The sequence below is a fragment of the Chelonia mydas genome, chromosome 13 (assembly GCF_015237465.2).
Source record: "Chelonia mydas isolate rCheMyd1 chromosome 13, rCheMyd1.pri.v2, whole genome shotgun sequence".
Classification (NCBI taxonomy): domain Eukaryota; kingdom Metazoa; phylum Chordata; order Testudines; family Cheloniidae; genus Chelonia; species Chelonia mydas.
Genome location: NC_051253.2, coordinates 8,782,167 through 8,801,902, shown reverse-complemented (window position 1 = coordinate 8,801,902; position 19,736 = coordinate 8,782,167). Strand labels below are relative to the sequence as shown.

Sequence of the window (19,736 nt, the reverse complement as noted above, 5' to 3'; positions counted from 1 at the left end):
AGCTTCCTAACCACTTTAGATGAAAGGACATCAGATATCTCACCTTGATTGCAAGTCCCTTGGAGTCTGCACAGCCCAAGTTTGTCTCATTTTCCCTCTTGTGTTCAGGGAAGTGATGCTGAGGCACCATGAGGAGACAAGGAGCAAAAATGTTTTAAAAACCACAGCGAGACACAGCAAAATATGAAATGTTCATTTCCATTGTTCAGCTAAATACCCGGGGAGAGCTAGATCCTCCAAATAGAATTTGAAAACCCTGCATTCTCCCTGCAGGTGTCTCTTCACTTGGGAAAAAGATGTGTTCTTAAGGCGAGTTAGCTAATATGTAGGAAGAACATGAGGTAAAATCTTAGTGATGACAAGGTGATCTGTGATTTTAATATGAGTTAGCCGGGTGAGGCAAAGACTATAGGGACCCTAGGGTGTATCTGAGTCTGCTAACTCATGTTAAAACTACAAGCTGCCTTGTCTTCACTAGGATTTTACCGCATACTAGTTAGCACGTTAGCTATCACCAGTTAAGAACACATTTTTTCCTAGTGAAAATAATGCGACAGAGCCGTAATCTGATTGTTCTTTTCTCAGCTGTATATCAGTTATTCAAGTAAAAACTAGAATAACGATGACATTTTTTTAAAGCTAACAACAAGAGAGTTGCATTACCTAGTGTTAGTGGAGACCTGGGAGAGTCCTTATTGCTGCTAATGTGTCTCACTCTGTTAGCCTTTTTGGAAAGTTCAGCCCCTGGGAGATGGGGCTTTGAAGAACAAGGTTACAGAGCTTGGAAGCTAGCATCGTGTTTGTGTAACGCTGTTTAAGTGGCAAACATCCTCCTGTGATTTAAGAATGATTTACCTTCCTATGTCACTGTAGCATCTGAACCAGGGAGATTAACTACAACCTGGCCAGGGCTGGCCTTACCATGAGGCAAACTGAGGCGGCCGCCTTAGGTGCCAGACTGTGGGGGGGCGCCACTAAGACCCAGAGTGTAGAAAATTGTGTCTGCTGCTGCTGCATGTATTCTCTCTGCTCTAGATGCACAGAAGTTGACTTCTTTAACCAGGTGCTAGATTGTGCAATACAGTCTGTTGAAGAACTTTTCATGCAACTCAAGGAACACAGCAGTATATTTGGGATGTTGTATGATATTTCCAAACTCCTCACTATATCTGAAGAAGACCTACACCAGCAATGCAGGGCACTAGAGACAGTGTGGACACATGATGACATGCGCGCTATTGATGCGAGTGATTTAGGTGATGAACTGAAAGCCCTTTCAAGATACATTTCAGCAGGATCAACTCCAAAGGCTGTTCTGGAATATACGTGCACAAATAAGATGACCACCCTCTTTCCAAATGCTTTTGTTTCTCTGCGCATACTTCTAACACTTCCTGTAACAGTTGCCAGTGGAGAAAGCAGCTTCTCCAAGCTGAAGTTAATAAAATTACATCTACGCTCCACAATGACACAGGAGAGGCTGGTCGGCCTTGCAACCATCTCAACGGCATGAGCTGGCCCAGACTGTGGACCTTCAGGAAGAAAATCTTTGCAACCAAGAAGGCATGGAAAGCACCACTTTGATTATTCAAACAGATAAAAATGCCAGTGTTTACTATGACAGGTTTCAGAGTAGCAGCCGTGTTAGTCTGTATTCGCAAAAAGAAAAGGAGTACTTGTGGCACCTTAGAGACTAACCAATTTATTTGAGCATAAGCTTTCGTGAGCTACAGCTCACTTCATCGGATGCATTCAGTGGAAAATACAGTGAGGAGATATATATACACACAGAACATGAAAAAATGGGTGTTTACTATGCAGACAAAAAAAGTTACATTTGCTGTTCAGGCGTTTGAAAGTTAAGTGTTACTTAAAATTTTTGAACAAGGCATTTTAATTTGTTAGTTCTCCTTTAGGGTAGGTAGCAGAGCAGTACCATGAGAGGAGTAGAACAGGAAGAAGGCAGAATTGAGATCTTTCAATGTTTTGGCCCAAGTGAGGAGGCATAGGGGCGTCATTTGAGCTCCCCGCCTCAGGTGCCAAAATGTTGTGGGCCAGCCCTGAGCCTGGTATATAAAAACTGATGCCTCAAGAACTTAGCTCTGTGTTACCAGACTTGGTCTTGCACTCCCTTGTGCTGCAAAACCCAGCACCACTCCCTGAAAGGATTTGAAAGATCCTTAGAACCATTCTCCAAGCAGGCACCAAAAAGCATATCTGAATGCTTTAGTTAATGTGATTTTGGAAATATAGAAAGCCCCCTTCCCCCTCCCCCCCCCACATAAAAAGAGTGAGAATGCGTCCAAATTGAATTATGTGGACTAATGTTATCCACCCCATTACATCCCTTCTGAGTAAATTGCAGATCATTAAGGGGGAAAAAAAGATCACAGCAGTGTTGTCTTATAAACTCAAAGGGCATTATTGTTCTGCCACTGAAAATCACCCACTCGTGAAAGTGCTCGGCATTAGACTGTGGCTTGGTTGCTTCTTAACATCTTGATGCCCCTTCCCTTGTTCCTTCATCCTTCAGCTCTTGCAGTCACTTGCATTTTAGAATAAATGCTTGGAGAACGCTACTGTTCTCCCATTTTCTGTTCATTTTCTTTTGGATTATGCATGTGGCTCCTTCCAGCGTTGGCCTCAATCAACATGCTTAAAGGAATATGGGTAGCAAAAGCTTTTGGGGGAATCTACACCTCCCCATCCCTTTTATATTCTTAACATGCAATAACAGGTAAGAATTGCATGAAGCTTACTAGTAGAATGTAAGTATTCTTCCCCAATCATATTGGGGTTTGTAATCCATGCTAAAAGTTACTGCATTTGCAATTTATTCCAGGCTTGTTTGGTTAAAATGTACACCTTGAAACTTTCAGAGGATTCTAGCAATTGAGGTATTGGGTGACATTTGTTGTGCTGATTTTAGCGGCTTGCTGAAGCTGTTCCATTTTGTATAAAATTCTTCAATGGTCATAGCGCCAGAGAAAGAGAATAAGAATGATACTATCACACAGCGGTGAGGGCACTTATGGTGAGGGGAGTGGGGGAGACCCTGGGGCCAGTCCCTGCTCCTCTGGATATTTAATTACTTATACAAAGTGGAACAGCTTCAACAGGACAGCCTGGAAGATATCCGTCCTATAGCGTGTTTGGGGCACTCACCTGGGAAGGGAGAAACCTGAGTTCCAGCCCTTGTTCTAGAGTTGGCATCTGAAACTGACTGTCCCACATCTCAGGAGAAAGCCCTAGCCACTGGGCTATTGAGTAAAAGAGGTTTGCACCTTGTGAATTTAGCCCTTCATTTGCTTTGGTTTTATTTAAAATACCTGAAATGAATAATTTCATTCAACCAGGAATATAATTTTTCTGATATTTTTGATTCACAAAATATGCTGAAAAGTTTGGGTTTCTGTTCCTCCCATAATGATTTTTCTTTTCCGTTTTTCGGAACTACCAGTAAACCCAAAAGTCAGCCGTGCCCCCCGCTCTATTTACCACAGCATTAACCGCTAACACTGCTATAAATGTGGCCTTAACAAAATGGAACTAATAGCACAGAGATGGTACATACCTCTGCTGCTTCTGGGTGAATAAATCAGGATGTAGCTCTTTGTTATGGAAGCGGGGAAGGGGAGAGGTTAGGGTGTTTTAACATGCTCCTTTCAACCGATGCAGTTCGTCCGTGTGCTATGTGAAATCTCACTACTCTGGCTCCTGTCATTCATTGTTGCAGCCATGGTCTTGCTGTTTGTGGTGTGGATGAAACGCAGGGAAAAGGAGAGGCATACGAAGCAACTTCTGATCGACCCTGAAGATGATGTGAGGGACAACATTTTGAAATACGATGAAGAAGGAGGTGGAGAGGAAGACCAGGTGAGGAGAGCTGAACACTCAGCCTGGGGTCGCCCAGAGTTGTTTCTCTGCATCTTACAAACCTCACAATCTTCATTCTGCTCTCAAGTGTGATATTTTAGATAAGCAGTGGCTGCCAGGCTCATCCTGGCCAGGGTGTAGCCACGAGATTTACATTAGCTGATACAGAGGTGTACTAGAAGTTACAGTTTATTCTGGGGGGGGGTCATTGATTTATATGCACAGGTTCAAGTTCTTTCCTCATTTATGCTTGTGCAACTCTGTTGGCTTCAATGGTATTGCATGAGCATATATAAGAAGCAACTTGGTCCATTGTGTGTAGCTGGGACAATGCACCATGGATGGGACATTTCCAGGCATGTTGGACAGTGACGTGGGACAGGTGCAGCATTTATCCACATAAGCCTATCTGCTGGGGAAAATTTGATAAACCAACATATTGACACTAACATATAAACAATATTTCTGTTATTTCAATAATTAAAATTGTGTATTTTCCATTTAGATGCCTGCATAAAATCAGATAGCAGCTACCACCCTCCCCTGGGTCCCAGGGCCCCAGGGTTTACTTGAGCCTTGGGCATTTTCTGTATTTCCTTAATAGTCTCTAATGTGCCTTTCATTTCTCTTAATTTCTGGCCTTAATTTGTAAGAAATGTCTAAATATGTTCGGGGATTTTCTTTTCCATTGCAAAGCTGATAATGGCAAAGCTTTGCTTCGCAGTTAAGCCACGTGTGTGAGTCGGTATGGTGTGGCGTGTTCATAGAATCATAGAAGATTAGGGTTGGAAGAGACCTCAGGAGGTCATCTAGTCCAACCCCCTGCTCAAAGCAGGACCAACCCCAACTAAATCATGCCAGCCAGGGCTTTGTCAAACCGGGCCTTAAAAACCTCTACGGATGGAGATAACCCATTCCAGTGTTTCACCACCCTCCTAGTGAAATAGTTTTCCCTAATATCCAACCTAGACCTCCCCCATTGCAACTTGAGACCATTGCTCCTTGTTCGGTCATTTGCCACCACTGAGAACAGCCTAGCTCAGAGGCCACATCCGGCCCATGGGACCATCCTGCCCGGCCCCTGAGCTCCTGGCCCGGGAGGCTCATCCCGGCCCCTCCCCTGCTGTTCCCCCTCCCCCTCAGTCTTACCTCGCCGCTGGCGCAATGCTCTGGGCGGCGTGGCTGCAGAACCCGGCCTGACCCAGTGCTCTGTGCTTCGCGGTGCAGCTGCCTGTCCTGCTGCAGCCACGCTGCGAGCCACCGGTGCTCCAGGCAGCGTGGTAAGAGGGCAGGGTTCAGGAAGCGGGGGGGTTGGATAGAGGGCAGGGGAGTTCGGTGGGTGGTCAGGGGCTGGATAGGGGTTGGGGCGGTCAGAGGGTGAGGAACAGGGGGTTGAATGGGGGCAGCGGTCCCAGGGGAGCAGTCAGGAAGGAGAGGAGGGGTCGGATGGGGCAGCGGGGGGCAGTTAGGGGTGGGCGATCTGGGGGCGGTCAGGGGACTGAGAGCAAGGGGTGGATGGGGCGGGGGGCCATCAGGGAACGGGGGGGTTGGATGGGGCAGGAGTCCCGGCGAGGCCATCAGGGGGCAAGAAGCGGGGGGGGGGGGGGGTCAGATGGTGGGGGGGCCTGACTGTTTGCCTGACTGTTTGGGGAGGCACAATTTCAGAAACCCGATGCAGCCCTCAGGCCAAAAAGTTTGCCCACCCCTGGCCTAGCTCCATTCTCTTTGGAACCCCCCCTTCAGGTAGTTGAAGGCTGCTATCAAATCCCCCCTCACTCTTCTCTTCTGCAGACTAAATAAGCCCAGTTCCCTCAGCCTCTCCTCAGAAGTGATGTGCCCCAGCCCCCTAATCATTTTAGTTGCCCTCTGCTGGACTCTCTCCAATTTGTCCACATCCTTTCTGTAGTGGGGGGCCCAAAACTGAATGCAGTACTCCAGGTGTGGCCTCACCAGTGCCGAATAGAGGGGAATAATCACTTCTCTCGATCTGCTGGCAACGCTCCTACTAATGCAGCCCAATATGCCGTTAGCCTTCTGAGCAACAAGGACACACTGTTGATTCATATCCAGCTTCTCATCCACTGTAATCTCCAGGTCCTTTTCTGCAGAACTGCTGCTTGGTCAGTCAGTCCCCAGCCTGTAGCAGTGCATGGGATTCTTCCGTCCTAAGTGCACTTGTCCTTGTTGAACCTCAGGACCGAACCCTGGGGCACTCTGCTTGATACCGGCTGCGAACTAGACATCGAGCCATTGATCACTACCTGTTGAGCCCAATGATCCAGCCAGCTTTCTATCCACCTTATAGTCCATTAATCAAATCCATACTTCTTTACTTGCTGGCAAGAATACTGTGGGAGACCGTATCAAAAGCTTTGCTAAAGTCAAGGTATATCATGTCCACCACTTTCTCCATATCCACAGAGCCAGTTATCTCGTCATAGAAGGCAATCAGGTTGGTCAGGCATGACTTGCCCTTGGTGAAACCATGTTGACTGTTCCTGTTTACCTTCCTCTCCTCCAAATATTTCAAAATGGTTTCCTTGTGAACCTGCTCCATGATATTTCCAGGCACTGAGGTAAGGCTGACTGGTCTGAGGTAGTTCACTGGATTCTCCTTCTTCCCTTCTTAAAATATGGGCACTATATTTGCCTTTTTCCAATCGTGCGGGACCTCCCCCAGTCACCACGAGTTTTCAGAGATAATAGCCAATGGCTCTACAATCACATCAGCCAACTCCCTCAGCACCCTCGGATGCATTGCATCTGGCCCCATGGTCTTGTGTATGTCCAGCTTTTCTAAATAGTCTTTAACCTGCTCTTTCATCACTGAGGGCTGGTCACGTCCTCCCCATACGGTGCTGCCCATTGCAGCAGTCTGGGAGCTGACCTTATCTGTGAAGACTGAGGCAAAAAAAGGATTGAGTACTTCAGCTTCTCCCACATCTTCTGTCACTAGGTTGCCTCCCGCATTCACTAAGGGTCCCATTTTTTCCCAGACCTTCTTCTTGTTGCTAACATACCTGTAGAAACCCTTCTTCTTACCCTTCACATCCCTTGCTAGCTGCAACTTCAATTGTGCTTTGGCCTTCCTGATTACACCCCTGCATGCTCAAGCAATATTCTTATACTCCTCCCTAGTCCTCTGTCGAAGTTTCCACTTCTTGTGAGCTTCCTTTTTGTGTTTAAGCTCACTGAAGATTTCTCTGTTAAGCCAAGTTGGTCACCTGCCATATTTGCTATTTTTTCTGCACATCGGGATGGTTTGTTCCTGTGCCCTCAATAAGGCTTCTTTAAAATATAGCCAGCTTTCCTGGACTCCTGTCCCCCCCATATTAGCCTCCCAGGGAATCCTGCCCATCAGTTGCCTGAGGGAGTCAAAGTCTGCCTTTCTGAAGTCCAGCAGGGTCCGTATTCTGCTGCTCTCATTTCCTCCTTTTGTTGGGATCCTGAACTCGACCATCTTATGGTCACTGCTGCCCAGGTTTCCACCCACTTCTACTTCCCCTACCAATTCTTCCCTATTTGTGAGCCTCAGATCAAGAGGAGCATGGCCCCTGGTTGGTTCCTTCAGCACTTGCACCAGGAAGTTGTCCCCAGCACTCCGCAAAAACTTCCTAGATTGTCTGTGCACTACTGTATTGTTCTCCCAGCAGATGTCAGGGTGATTGAACTCCCCCATGAGAACCAGGGCCTCTGATCTGGAAATTTCTGTTCGTTGTCCAAAGAAAGCCTCATCTACCTCATCCTCCTGGTCTGGTTGTCTATAGCAGATGCCCACCATGACATCATCCTTGTTGCTCTCGCCTCTAAACTTAACCCAAAGACACTCAACAGGCTTTTCTCCAGTTTCATACTGGAGCTCTGAGCAACCGTACCGCTCTCTTACATACAGTGCAACTCCTCCACCTTTTCTGTTGTGTTGTATTGTGTAGATGGGGAGGAGTTACAGATGAAAAGAAAATATTGATATATACTGTGTGTGGAATTTTCAATGTATGTGTGTATAATATGATCATAGTACATAGATCATGCGTCTAATGTACAGCTGTAAATTGCTTATGCATTTGTCCTGCCGATCTCAGATTATTTTAGGGACTTTTAGAAATGTATTAGTTTTCTTCTCTCCAGCCCCTGGACAGTTGCACTCACAACTAAGGTCCCTGGCTTTTCAGGTGGAGGTATGCAAGAAATAGTACCATTAAAAACTCTCTAAAACATTTCTAAAATAGATCTTCTCTAAAATCTGTTGTCCATATAGAATACATAAAGCTGTGAGGTGGTATAAATGATTTATCAGCATTTGTTTGATGTGGGCTGCATAACACATTTGTGCCTTCATACATACAGATCCACAATGTCAAATTAATTGTTGGTGTGAATGGATTCAACTCTAACAAAGTCAATGGAACTGAGCTCATTTATTCCAGAAGTGAATATGGCCAGGCACCGTAATACAAAGGGCAAACAGAACTGCCCTAGAATCTCATTTTCCTTTAGGTATATCATTATTCTGACATCACTTTTATCGTAAAAGAAATTTTTATGGTTTCTATTATGGTAGTGCTTAAGATCCCCAGTCATGAACCAGGACCACATTGTGCTAGGTAATGTAAAAACACAGAATAAAAAGACAATCCTTGCCCCAAAGAATTTCCAATCTAAGTATAAGAGACAATACGTAGGTACAGGTAGACAGGGGAATACAAGGAAACAGTAAGACAGTATTGGCATCAGTGCTGTACTAATGTCAAAACACTGGACTTATGAACTCAGTCATGCTCATTTAACAGAATCCAGAGTCAACTCCAGTAGTCTGCTCTCCCTGCATTTACAGAACCCCCTCTGACATCCATGGGAAAGAAGCTTCTCATAGTCAAGATCTACCTAGATGATCTGAGTCGAGAACTTTGTCCAAGGCTTGTGAAGCTCTTATTCAATGCAAAAATCCCCATAATTAGCATTTCTTTCACTTTCTCCTTTCTTGTTTTTAATATCACAAAGATATTATTTATAAATACTGCTCCTATAGATTTAAGCATCCCATATCCAAAGTAATAAATATTCAAACCAGCTGAAAAATCTGGTTTTTCGGGCAACAGTAATGTGGTTTTAGGAAGAATTCTTTAAAAATAGCAGCAAAGAAAGTGAAGCAAAACACCATTACAGATACGATTTTGAAATATTACCTAGTGCTTGTTACATGGTAAAATCTTATTCTCATTTTTACAGTAATAGATCTATAGGAAAAGAACCTATTCATTACAAAAGATCTATATCCATAGATGCTATTCAAGTTTGTTTTTAATCTTTTAAAATACAGAAACATTATTGCAATAATACAGCTACCAATATTGATTTTCTTACAGTAAATGACATATTTGATCAAAATGTTGCACATATATCCACAGCCACACATGTACAATAAGTCCAGGTTGTTATCACAAAGATATAGGGTACTGAAGTTAAATACGCACAGTGTTTGAAATGTATTTGATTTAACTTAGGTGTTAAATTTGTTTTAAACGGGGCTAGTCTCATGGAGCACATATGGGTCAGTTTCATGAGTCATTTATAGATTAAATTAATACAATTAGAGATGCCATATATATGGTGGTGAAATTTTGCTATTGACTTCAGTTGAAACAGGATTGGGTCCATCAAGTTATTTATATGCCAATGTAGTTGTAGACTTCCTTGAAAAATCTCAGTGAAAAGCTCTAGGTTTCACTCTGTGCCTCTCCATTTGTTCCAGGATTATGATTTAAGCCAACTTCAACAGCCGGAGACTATGGATCATGTACTGAACAAGGCACCCGGAGTCAGACGAGTGGATGAGAGACCCATCGGTGCTGAACCCCAGTATCCTATAAGACCAGTAATTCCCCATCCTGGGGACATTGGTGACTTTATTAATGAGGTATGTTCTTTTAGGCTTTCTCTGTCACTTCTCAAGGCTTGTTCAGTCAGCTAATGCCACTGATACAAAATGCTTGGAGTACAATTTACACACATTTTCAGTTCTAACCATGGGCCAAAATTCTGCTCCCATTACTCAGGCAAGTAATCAGACATAAGTCAATGGAAGTGATGGAAACAGGACTTGGCCCTGCCAAGGCTTTAAAATCAAAATGAGCCAAAATGCAACAATGAAGCCCAAGGTTTATTTTCTAATTTCACCCAGAATGCAATACTGAGCATGTAGCTTTTCATCTTCAAAGAACTGTGCCCTAATCCTGCTCCCATTTCAGTGCCTAGGACTTTCGCAGTTACCTGAAATGAAAGCAGCACCTGGTTCTGCCCAAGAGAGGGTTTTTACAGCTGGAGAAGCTGTGGCAGAGGGGTTAGATGACTTGCTCACAGCCACAAAAGCTATCAGGAGCTCCTGCCTCCCAGATCCCTATTGGTTTATATGCCTCTATCTCCAACAAGCTCTGTTTGGCACCAAAACCTTTTCATAACAGAGAAATGCTTCTCATAACTGAGAAGAGCATGTTAGATTATTGCAATTTTACTGCACTTTTAATTCTTTTTAAATATTTAGCCAGTCATTTTTTAAATGAATGATTGTGTGTTTGCGAACCAATCAATGCGTTATTTCCCCTGAGACAAAACATGATTCATTGCCTATGTCAAAAATATAAATGTGGCAACACTTTAAGTCTATCATTAAACCCGTTTCTGCTGGGTTTTTTCTTATTCTTCTCATTAAATTCTTTCTCCCCTTCTTTTCACTGATGTTTACGCACCTCTGCATGCAGACACACTTCCACTATTATTCAGTCCAGTGAAACTAATTCCACCCACTCATACCTTTACTGAAGTTTCTGGAAATGATTAATAAAGAGGAATTTTTGCTGTAGACCAGGTACTTTCCATTATGTTATTTTTCCCTTATACTGGACTGGTATTAAATCTGTATCCATATCCCAGGACTTCTTCCCTAGCTTAGCCCCAACTGCAGCCATATAAAAGGGTCTGTGCAAAGTGAACCAGAACAGAGAGCTTTCCAAAATGTGCCAGAGACTCACCTTGTACGGGTGTAGCACAAAATCTGGTCCTGAGTGTTTTGCTGGATCAAGGCCACCACATGCAGAACTCCCGTTTAAATCTGTCTAGGTACTTACAGTCCTCATTATCACAGCCCCTGAAGAGTTCTGTTAAGTTTAACAGTGTGGTACAGTGAACAATGTTAGAATTGCAAGGTATCACTTTAAGAATTTGGGGGAAGTGGTGTTCCTGGTCCTGCTTGCAGACTAAAGGGGCTCTGTAGTGAAGTGTGTGATCTGAGAGCAGCACTCAGTTCTGCAGACAGACAGCCTAGGGTAAGGTGGGGTGAGTTGTGTCTCTCAGTTTTTATGGAGCAGCCTGCTTTGTCTCTCTCTGGTTTTGGGTTCTTGTGTGTTATCATTCTGAATTCTAAGAAATAAAGTAGGGTTACATTACAATCATCCGGGAAGCATATTTATGTTTTTATCTATCTTCTCTCTTTGTATACCCTGAACATAACAAACAGCATCTATTACTACAGTTTCTTTGTAATCCCAGGGCTTGAGAGCAGCAGATAATGACCCTACAGCCCCTCCGTACGATTCCCTGCTGGTCTTTGACTACGAGGGGAGCGGATCTACTGCAGGCTCTGTCAGCTCCCTCAACTCCTCAAGCTCCGGGGATCAGGATTACGACTACCTTAACGACTGGGGGCCTAGGTTCAAGAAACTGGCGGACATGTATGGGGGAGGCGAGGAAGATTAAACTGACCTCATGTTCTTATTTAAAAAAAAGGAAGAACATTTTAAAAAAAGACGAAAACAGGAAAAAAAAGAGACAATGAAGAAGCAAGAACTGTACAGAAGTGGCAGCTTTTTTAATTAATACCCCCTGCTGACTGTATTATTTTTAGTAGTGATTTAGGAGGTTTTTCTTTTTTTTTTTTCCTTTTTGTTTTTTTAATGGGTTTGGTTGGGTTTTTTTAGAACATTGAGCTGTCTAGCATGAACACTGGTCTCTGCTGCATTTTTTTTTAAATGTCAGCTGGGATATCACTCATTTATCCGCTTTATGACTAAAGAGAGTGAAAGGCACTCTGTCTTAACTTGAATTTCTTAGAACAGAAGCACTGTTTTTAAAATATATATATATATATATTTGAAAGTGCCTTTTGGTACATGTATCAGATTCCCTTCAATCTCAGGAGTGATCAAAACAAACATACAAAAACAAATGTTTCAACCATCTTGAGCAGCACTCTCTATGACCCTAAGCCAGTTCTAGCTGGGAAGGAGTTAACAAAAGAAACTGTGGAGATTGTTTCTTTTTTGCCTTTTTTTTTTTTTTAAGTGGGTGACTCGTTTTGGGGTGGGGGAAAAAAATCTTAACAGCCATCTTTAAGCCTAAGCAGGTGGTGAATTAGTCATATTGTTGTATATAATTCAGTTTTATCAGATGCAAAATATTGACTGGGGTTTCTCCTGTAACCTGGTCACACTTGATGTAGCTGCATAGAACTATAGCATTGATAAGCCTTTGGTTATTGCAACAAAAAAATCTCAAACAGACCTTGCATAAACCCTACAGTAAATCATGAAATGACCAAAGGCCATTTGTTTGTTTTTTGCTATCGATGTGTTTTTGGCTCCACCAACCTTTTGAGTAGTGTAAATAAAAGCTGGGTTACATGTTGCTGTCATGCATCCATAATGATGCTTGTTAGTATGAAAATCAATGCTGTTTTCTTAGCTTACCCATACACAGGGAGATAGCATAATCAGTAACCTCAAGACTACGGCAGTGTTAATAACACGGACAGTTTATCAGTACATTACCATGACATTAGAATAAAGTAGGTCTAGTACAAAATTAATGCCTTTGAGCATCAGTAGCCAAAGCTCAACAGCATCATGTAACCCAACTAATGTGTGTCCTTTATATTTGATGGGTAGGCACTTCTATCTATATTAAATGTCTTTTGGAGAAGAAAAGCAACAAGGACCTAGTAAGTATTTTGTGGTAAACATGCTCAAACATTGCCAATTAAGCAAGAGGTTTTGCAGCATCCAGACACAACATCAGTATTATAAATGGTAGCATACTACCTAGTTTATATGTAAGGTCAGTTTAACCAATAACAAATAGTTATTAGCTTTTTTTTATTATTATTAATTATTATTATTATTATTACATTTTTCCTTTACTGATTTGGACTAGTGGCTTTATGTCTAATGTTTGTAAAATGATTTAGACTGCATGGATGTGTAATATAAACCACATTTAATGGATTATGAGCCACTTAATTCATGTGCTATGAAATCTTGGATTACCTGTGTTTTATATTCTGCAGACAATTTTGCAGTGGGTTCACTAAAAAATTGTAGAAGTGCTTAGATATATTTTCATTTCAATCCAAGACTGTGCACAGTATCAGAAGGTGATTATCCAGGGGATGATCCTGCTTTTTTGATATGTAGATTGAATGCTGAGAGTTAAAAGGGGGAAGCGGGAGAGAAAGTGTGTGCGTGATAATGAACAGACATTGTTTAAGAGGGACTACTAGGCTGCAGGATTGTGTCTATAGATTTTTAAAATGCTCCTAGTGCATTTTATATTTCATTGTATCATATTTTCTATAAAATGCAATTTCTGTAAATTAATGAGCATTTGAAATGTGTCTTGTCTGAAATGGAATGTGGTAAAAGTATGCTTGAGAGGACTCAATCTCTATCTTTTATATTATTAATTACCAAGTATGGGGGGAGGGGTTCGGTTGGCTTATCCTTTCACTATCCAGGAAAAAAACAAAACGGAAAGTGTACATGTAAGTTTCTTGAGGAGAGAAAATTGTGGCAGTAATACCTCAGGAAACAATGAGGAGTCCAGTGGCGACACATCACTGTTGTTCAAAAGGTTCTGTTTGTCAGCAGATGCCTCAACTGGGATGAAGTGCAGTGCATGACAAATCCAGTATCTGACGTCTTTCAAAAATATTTACTCCATAACTGGGAACTCAGCCTTCTTCATCTTGCCACTTGCAGAGTATGTTCACTAGCATTAGTTCACTAGCACCACATACCTCACCCCTCCAGCCCAGCGTAACACACTGGCAAACTTTTCTATACAGCATCTGGCAAGTCAAGTAGTTTGTACCTGCTCTGATACATGGGGAAATAACGGCGCTTGTACAGCAGCTTGTTTTGAATTGCGGTCTCCTTGCAGAGATTTGGCCTATGATCTTTATCCATGTACTGTCTTGATCCTCTTTCTTTCCAGAAAAGCATTAGACTTGAATAGATTATAACCAGGATGGATGATGCACCTGCATGGAAACTGCCCAATCGCAACAAAATTAATGAATAAAAAACATGCACTTAAAGTTTCTCAATGATTAGTACATGTCAGTTGTTTGAAACCATTATTGTAACCTCCTTTTCATCAGAGGAGGAAGAAGGAAAAGGGGTGGAGGGAGTTATCCAGTGTAGAGACGCAAGATGCAAGTAGTGCCCAGTTCTCTCTATCTAGCATGTTTCTTTCCCTCTATGCAGATAGCCAGTCCCTGGAAAGCTTTATTCTAAGTGAATAGCCAACCAGGAGTCAAACCTGATGGTCCCCAGTTCTAAGTTATGCTATTCAAACTACTTGGTACTAGTTAGCTAATGCAAAGTCTAAACATCTATTCTGGAAGGTTTGGTGTTACCTCTTGTGTCTTTGGTGGTGGTGGTGGTGGTGGATGGTAGTGGTATATGGTGGTATGGTAGTGGTATAGGTAAAAATGCTGAACTATGATAACAAGAAGCTGAGGTTAAGGAGATTTACAATGTAACTATGTACAAGTTAATTTGATTATCTCAATAAGTGGACTTACAATAGAGATGAACAAGACATTTATCCACCAACAGTCACAGGGACAGTGCTAGGGTTAAGCATATTGCAACATTTAGTGTTCACCAATCCGAAGACTATCAGAAATCTTTCAGTGGTTTAAAATAAAATAAAGTAACCTATTTCCACTGGAAATTTTAAAAATAAACATTTTCCTGCAGCATTTGCCCCTCCAAATATTACAGCCCATGTAGGTGCATATGAGCCCATTCATGAAACAAATGAATCTGTTGTCTTCTGACCAAATTCTACTCACACTTTTCCCATAAGACCCCAATGACATCCATGGGGGTAATTGTGGCTAGAATCTGACCCATTGTCCAAGCTGCAGGACATGCACAAGGTAAGCAAGCAGCATAAATAGCAAAAATAAATTCACTTTTTACAATTTTTCACCTTTATTATGTTAGTTGGTGGTTGTAAGATAGGCAAGGAAATTTGCTTATATTTAAGATAACAGTGCTCCTTTAAAAAGATGTTTGTATCAAACAGACCTGATTGAAATTTTTTTTGACAAACTCTTTCTTTTGCCAAAAAATTCTGATTTGTCAAAACCAAAACCATTCAGAAGACAGGGTTAGGTTCAACAAATCTTCTGATGTGAAAAGTTTTTGGGGCAAAAAGTGCCAATTTTTGAACTGGAAAATTTCAAATTTTTTGAGTCAAAAACAACTTTTTGTTTCAAAATCTTGTTAAATTAAACTAATTTAAAAAAGAGGAAAATGTCAAAATAAAATATTCCTATTGACTTGAAACACACTCCCACCCTCCAAAAAATGTCAGATTTTTGGTTCGTGAAACTGTGAGATTTGCCTTTTCATTCTGATTCAGGACAAGAAAAAATGTGGATATGTGATCATTTCCCAGGGATGGGGAAAAACATTTCCCACCCAGCCTAGTACCAAACCATTCCTCTGAACCTTATGGTGATGGGACATACCATTTTTTGTTAGAGGCACAGGATACCAGCTATCAAGACACACTTGTAAGTTGTTGTTTTTTAACAGCTAATGTTGTTGGGGACAAGAAAGTTTATTCTCTGAGTAATCTACGTAATAGTAGTAGGCATAACAAGCTAATTAATGAAAGACGTGGAGTCCAGACATACGAGCATGGGTGCCTTCATCCTCCACTTCCCATGTGATGTGGGAGATGATTGAAAGAGCGCTGGCTTCAGGAAGAATGGAGAGTTACCCCCTCCTGGTATCATCATTCTGTGATTTCCATTTTCCCCACTATGCCTCTTACAATAGTCAATAAACACTGTAGCACCTCTCACCTCTGTCGAAGGGAAGAGGCCAGCAAGGGGCATGCTGAATGCAATGTAGAAGCCGCCCTACCTCCCAGAGACCAGGGTTACATATAGTCTCTGAGCCAGAGATCATAAATATCTGAGGTCACTCCCACACCTGCGACTGCCTCATGACCGAACATGGTCAGTGACATAGCATTAGTAAAGATAACTGTCAGTATCCAATGTCTTTATTATGTAACTTGTAAATATTAAGCATCAGTCAAGGAAGTCATTTGCAACAAAACAAAACAAGAGATGCCCTCAACGGGAGATTACAGGAAACTGACAGTGAATGGCTAACCTTTGGTGCTATTAACTGTCCTTATGTACTACTCATACTTCTGTTTTTGGACCAGGAGAGCTGCCTTTGATCATTTTAAAGCAATGGGGTGAAATTCACTCATGGTCATAGGCCAGCACTAGGTCAATGTACCCTTTAAGGCCTGATTCAGTGATGCTCAGATCTGAATTCACCACATAGGGTTTCAGTGGGAATTAATTAATCCATAGTTCCCTCACACAGGGGTGAATCTCACCCATGCATAATTGCTATAGTCTGTGAAGGGTCTGTCGAACACGCATGCAGCAGTTGCATCTTTGATTGGCCTAAACAAAATATTGAAGACAACTTATCTTGAAACTATGGGACCTTTATTTGTACTGTCTTTTGGAACTCTTCAGTGTAAATGTAAAAGTGTTGGGGGAAACAATGTATGTGTTAAAAGCATAGGTTTAAAAACAGCAACGAGCCAACGTAGTTTTCTCCCAGGCAAAAATCCTCTCAGTTTCACGTGGAAAGAAAAAGGTATCTCAAGTACACACAGAAACCACCGACAATTGCTCACGGCAATGTGTACATAATGTAGTTATTTGCTCAAAGCTACAAATGAAGTAGGGGAAGAAAAAAAAAACCATGTATAATTGGAGCGCTTTTTTCTTTTCTTTTCTTTTTGCATGTTTCCTTTTAAAATGGACAAACTGTGTAGCAGCCCGCATGATTGTGGTTGTTTTCGAGAAGACTTCTCGTGTTCCGATGTATTCATGCCGAAAGGCAAAAGCAAGTGCATCCGTTAAACAAGGTCAAAAACCCTTTTTTTGTAACCGTCAACAGCACAACTATTTTGTATTGTTGTTTGTACCATTTTTGTACCAAAAACAAAAGAGGAAAAAAAAAGGGAAGAGAGTAAATGTTTTCAATGTGTTTTTAGTGCCACTGCAATCTTGGTTCAAAACTGAGTAACAGCTTTGCTGATTTATTGTGTATCAAAGCTGAACTGGTGCATTAGTGCCTAGCTCCAGTGTAATAAATAAAATCCCCCTTTTAATAGTCTCACTTGTTGTTTTTTTCATATACACAGCCCCTATTCATTTAGCAAGAGATACAGCAGCTACTAGAGTTCAAATCGTCTCTTGAAGCAAGAAGATCAGGGTAAGAAATAATGATCTTAACTGTGGACATGTCTTGCAGTACTTGGGCAGCTGCACTGAGCCGATAGTAAAGGTGGTGTCAACACTTCTTTTGCAAACCCCTTGTTTTCAGGATATTCCAAACGTGTTTGGTTGTTGTGAGTGCTCATTAAAGTAATTGTTTTACAGTGGGCTAGCACAAGGCGTAACACGGGCAGGTGCTGTGTAACCTTTCCCACAGTGTTCTGGCAACAGTCTGTGACCTTCAAACCTGCCAGCCCACTCCTGGGCCTCTCACTGAGCATTAATTGGGCAGCCGCTTTTGCACTGCCAGCAAACACATCCTCACTGGGAATGGACGGAGGTCACCAGGTCACATAGCGTCTGGTGCCTTCACACGCACAGTCAATGCAGAACCTCAAACAGCCATTCGGCCAACCCCTTATTCTGCGCGTGCACACGCGCGCGCACACACACGGCTGTGCATTTTGTCTGGTGTGTCAGTAACAGAGATCAGTGGAGAGATAGTGCTAGGAGACATTCAGACACTCCTGTGCCTGAACTCACACAAGTACAGCTACTATGGCATTAGGGGCTAGATCCACATAGCACTACATCGACATGCAACTGGGGAACCTTCAGTGCACACCTCACAGGGTCCACACAGACCAATTAATGCACAGCATGTTAGTGGGCTTTAGACATCACGCCCCTGTGGGGCACATTACTCCACTGTGTAGACAAGCCTTTAGGTGGCAAAGTCCAGCATTTAGGGACTACTGAGCTCCTCAAAACTCCTGTCCAGCAGCCGCTTAGCCATGTTAAGTCCATAGGCGCCTAAATCGCGCTGTCTGTGTGTGTGTGTATGTGTGCGTGCGCGCGCACAAAGTTGCCAAAGTCCTGATGGCACCAAGCACCTCAGCGACTAGCTCACACATAAGCCCCTGTGGGATTCTCAAGTTAGGTGGTTCCTTGCCTGCAGGACCTGACCCTGTTCACGTTATCAGAGCATGCCTAACCCACACAAAAGACACTGGTGGCGTTGTCACAAGGTGTAAACCCAATTGTGATTCTGCCCAGCTGCAGGAATGTGCACAAGTGAAGTGCTGTTGCCCCAGCTGACAATATGTTGAAGTCAGTGGCTGTGCCAGTGATAAACTAGCCCAACTATAAAGTACAGTATGAAGGACCCAGGCTTGTAGATGATCTCAGTAAAAATAGTAAATGTTACCCAAATCTGCAGCCCCATTCAGCAAGGCAAAGTATCTTTTGTTCTTCCAGGTGCTCACACGCACACTGCTGTAATTGTGCTACTAATGTGACCATAGGACCTGAAGTTGCGCTCTGTGTAAGCGCAAAAGCTTGTCTTGCTCTCTCAGACACACACACGCACACACACACCGGCTGTTGGGCCAATAAAAGATATTACCTCACCCACCTTGTGTTGCTAATATCCTGTGATCAACACAGCTGCAACAGCACTACATGCCATACGCTTTGTCAGACCTGTTTAGACCATTGCTCCAAGATCCTGAATGGCCTTCTCGGGCAGTGGCCAATACCTGCTTCAAATTAGCACTAAAAATCACACATACACATTTACAAAACTCTGATCCAAATCAGGCCCTGAGCTCCTCCAGAGGCACGTTTGCAGCTGGTCTCCAGTGCCAGCGTTTGAATCCAACCGTTTGCATTTTTAGCCAGGCCAACATGGCTAGATCCAAAATTTATCCAGGCCTATCGCCAGTATTTTCCCAACACACTATAAAGGCTCAAGATGGGATACCGTTTATTTGCCCACCAAAGCATGAGCTGATGTTACAGGTCCCCTTTGCCTAGTCTTGGCCCAGCTCTGTTGTCACACCAGTTTTACACCATTGATCAGTAGGCCAGTTTACTCTGTTGCCTTCAGGAGGACTAGGCACATGCCTGCAGTTGCATAAGTGCTTAAGAACCTTGCTGACTCAGCTCCTTGAGAAGAGAGCGCTTCCACCACGCTCAGGAGCTATTTCAGGCAAGTGTGTGGAACCCAGTTGGTTCTTTTTTTTTTTTAAGCAAACAAGTGAATTGAAAAATGCTATACATCCCAATTGGCTTTCCCTGAGTCAACTGTGTCTACTAGTTTCTCAAACTGCATGGCTCAGTTGCTTAGAATTATTTTTACCCAAAGAATTTATGCAACACAGTCGTACCACAAAAATCTAGTTCTTCACTGTCTCTAGGGACGTGTGTGGGCTTCGTCACCATAATAAGAGCTGCTTCTCTGCTCCCAAAAGCCCTAGCCCTG

The 19,736-nt window shown here is 42.7% G+C and overlaps 1 protein-coding gene across 2 annotated transcripts in view; it reads left to right on the top strand.

Moving 5' to 3' along the window:
• Positions 1-17,372, top strand: part of CDH4 (cadherin 4) — a 665,459-nt gene extending 648,087 nt beyond the window's left edge. For both annotated transcript variants that reach the window (XM_043527024.1, XM_037915875.2), the window contains exons 14-16: positions 3,737-3,876; positions 9,629-9,793; positions 11,422-17,372. In XM_043527024.1, the coding sequence (XP_043382959.1) occupies positions 3,737-3,876; positions 9,629-9,793; positions 11,422-11,628 (512 nt within the window). In that variant the 3' untranslated portion in view covers positions 11,629-17,372. The remainder of the gene's footprint in view (positions 1-3,736; positions 3,877-9,628; positions 9,794-11,421) is intronic.
• The last annotated feature ends 2,364 nt before the right edge of the window (positions 17,373-19,736 follow it).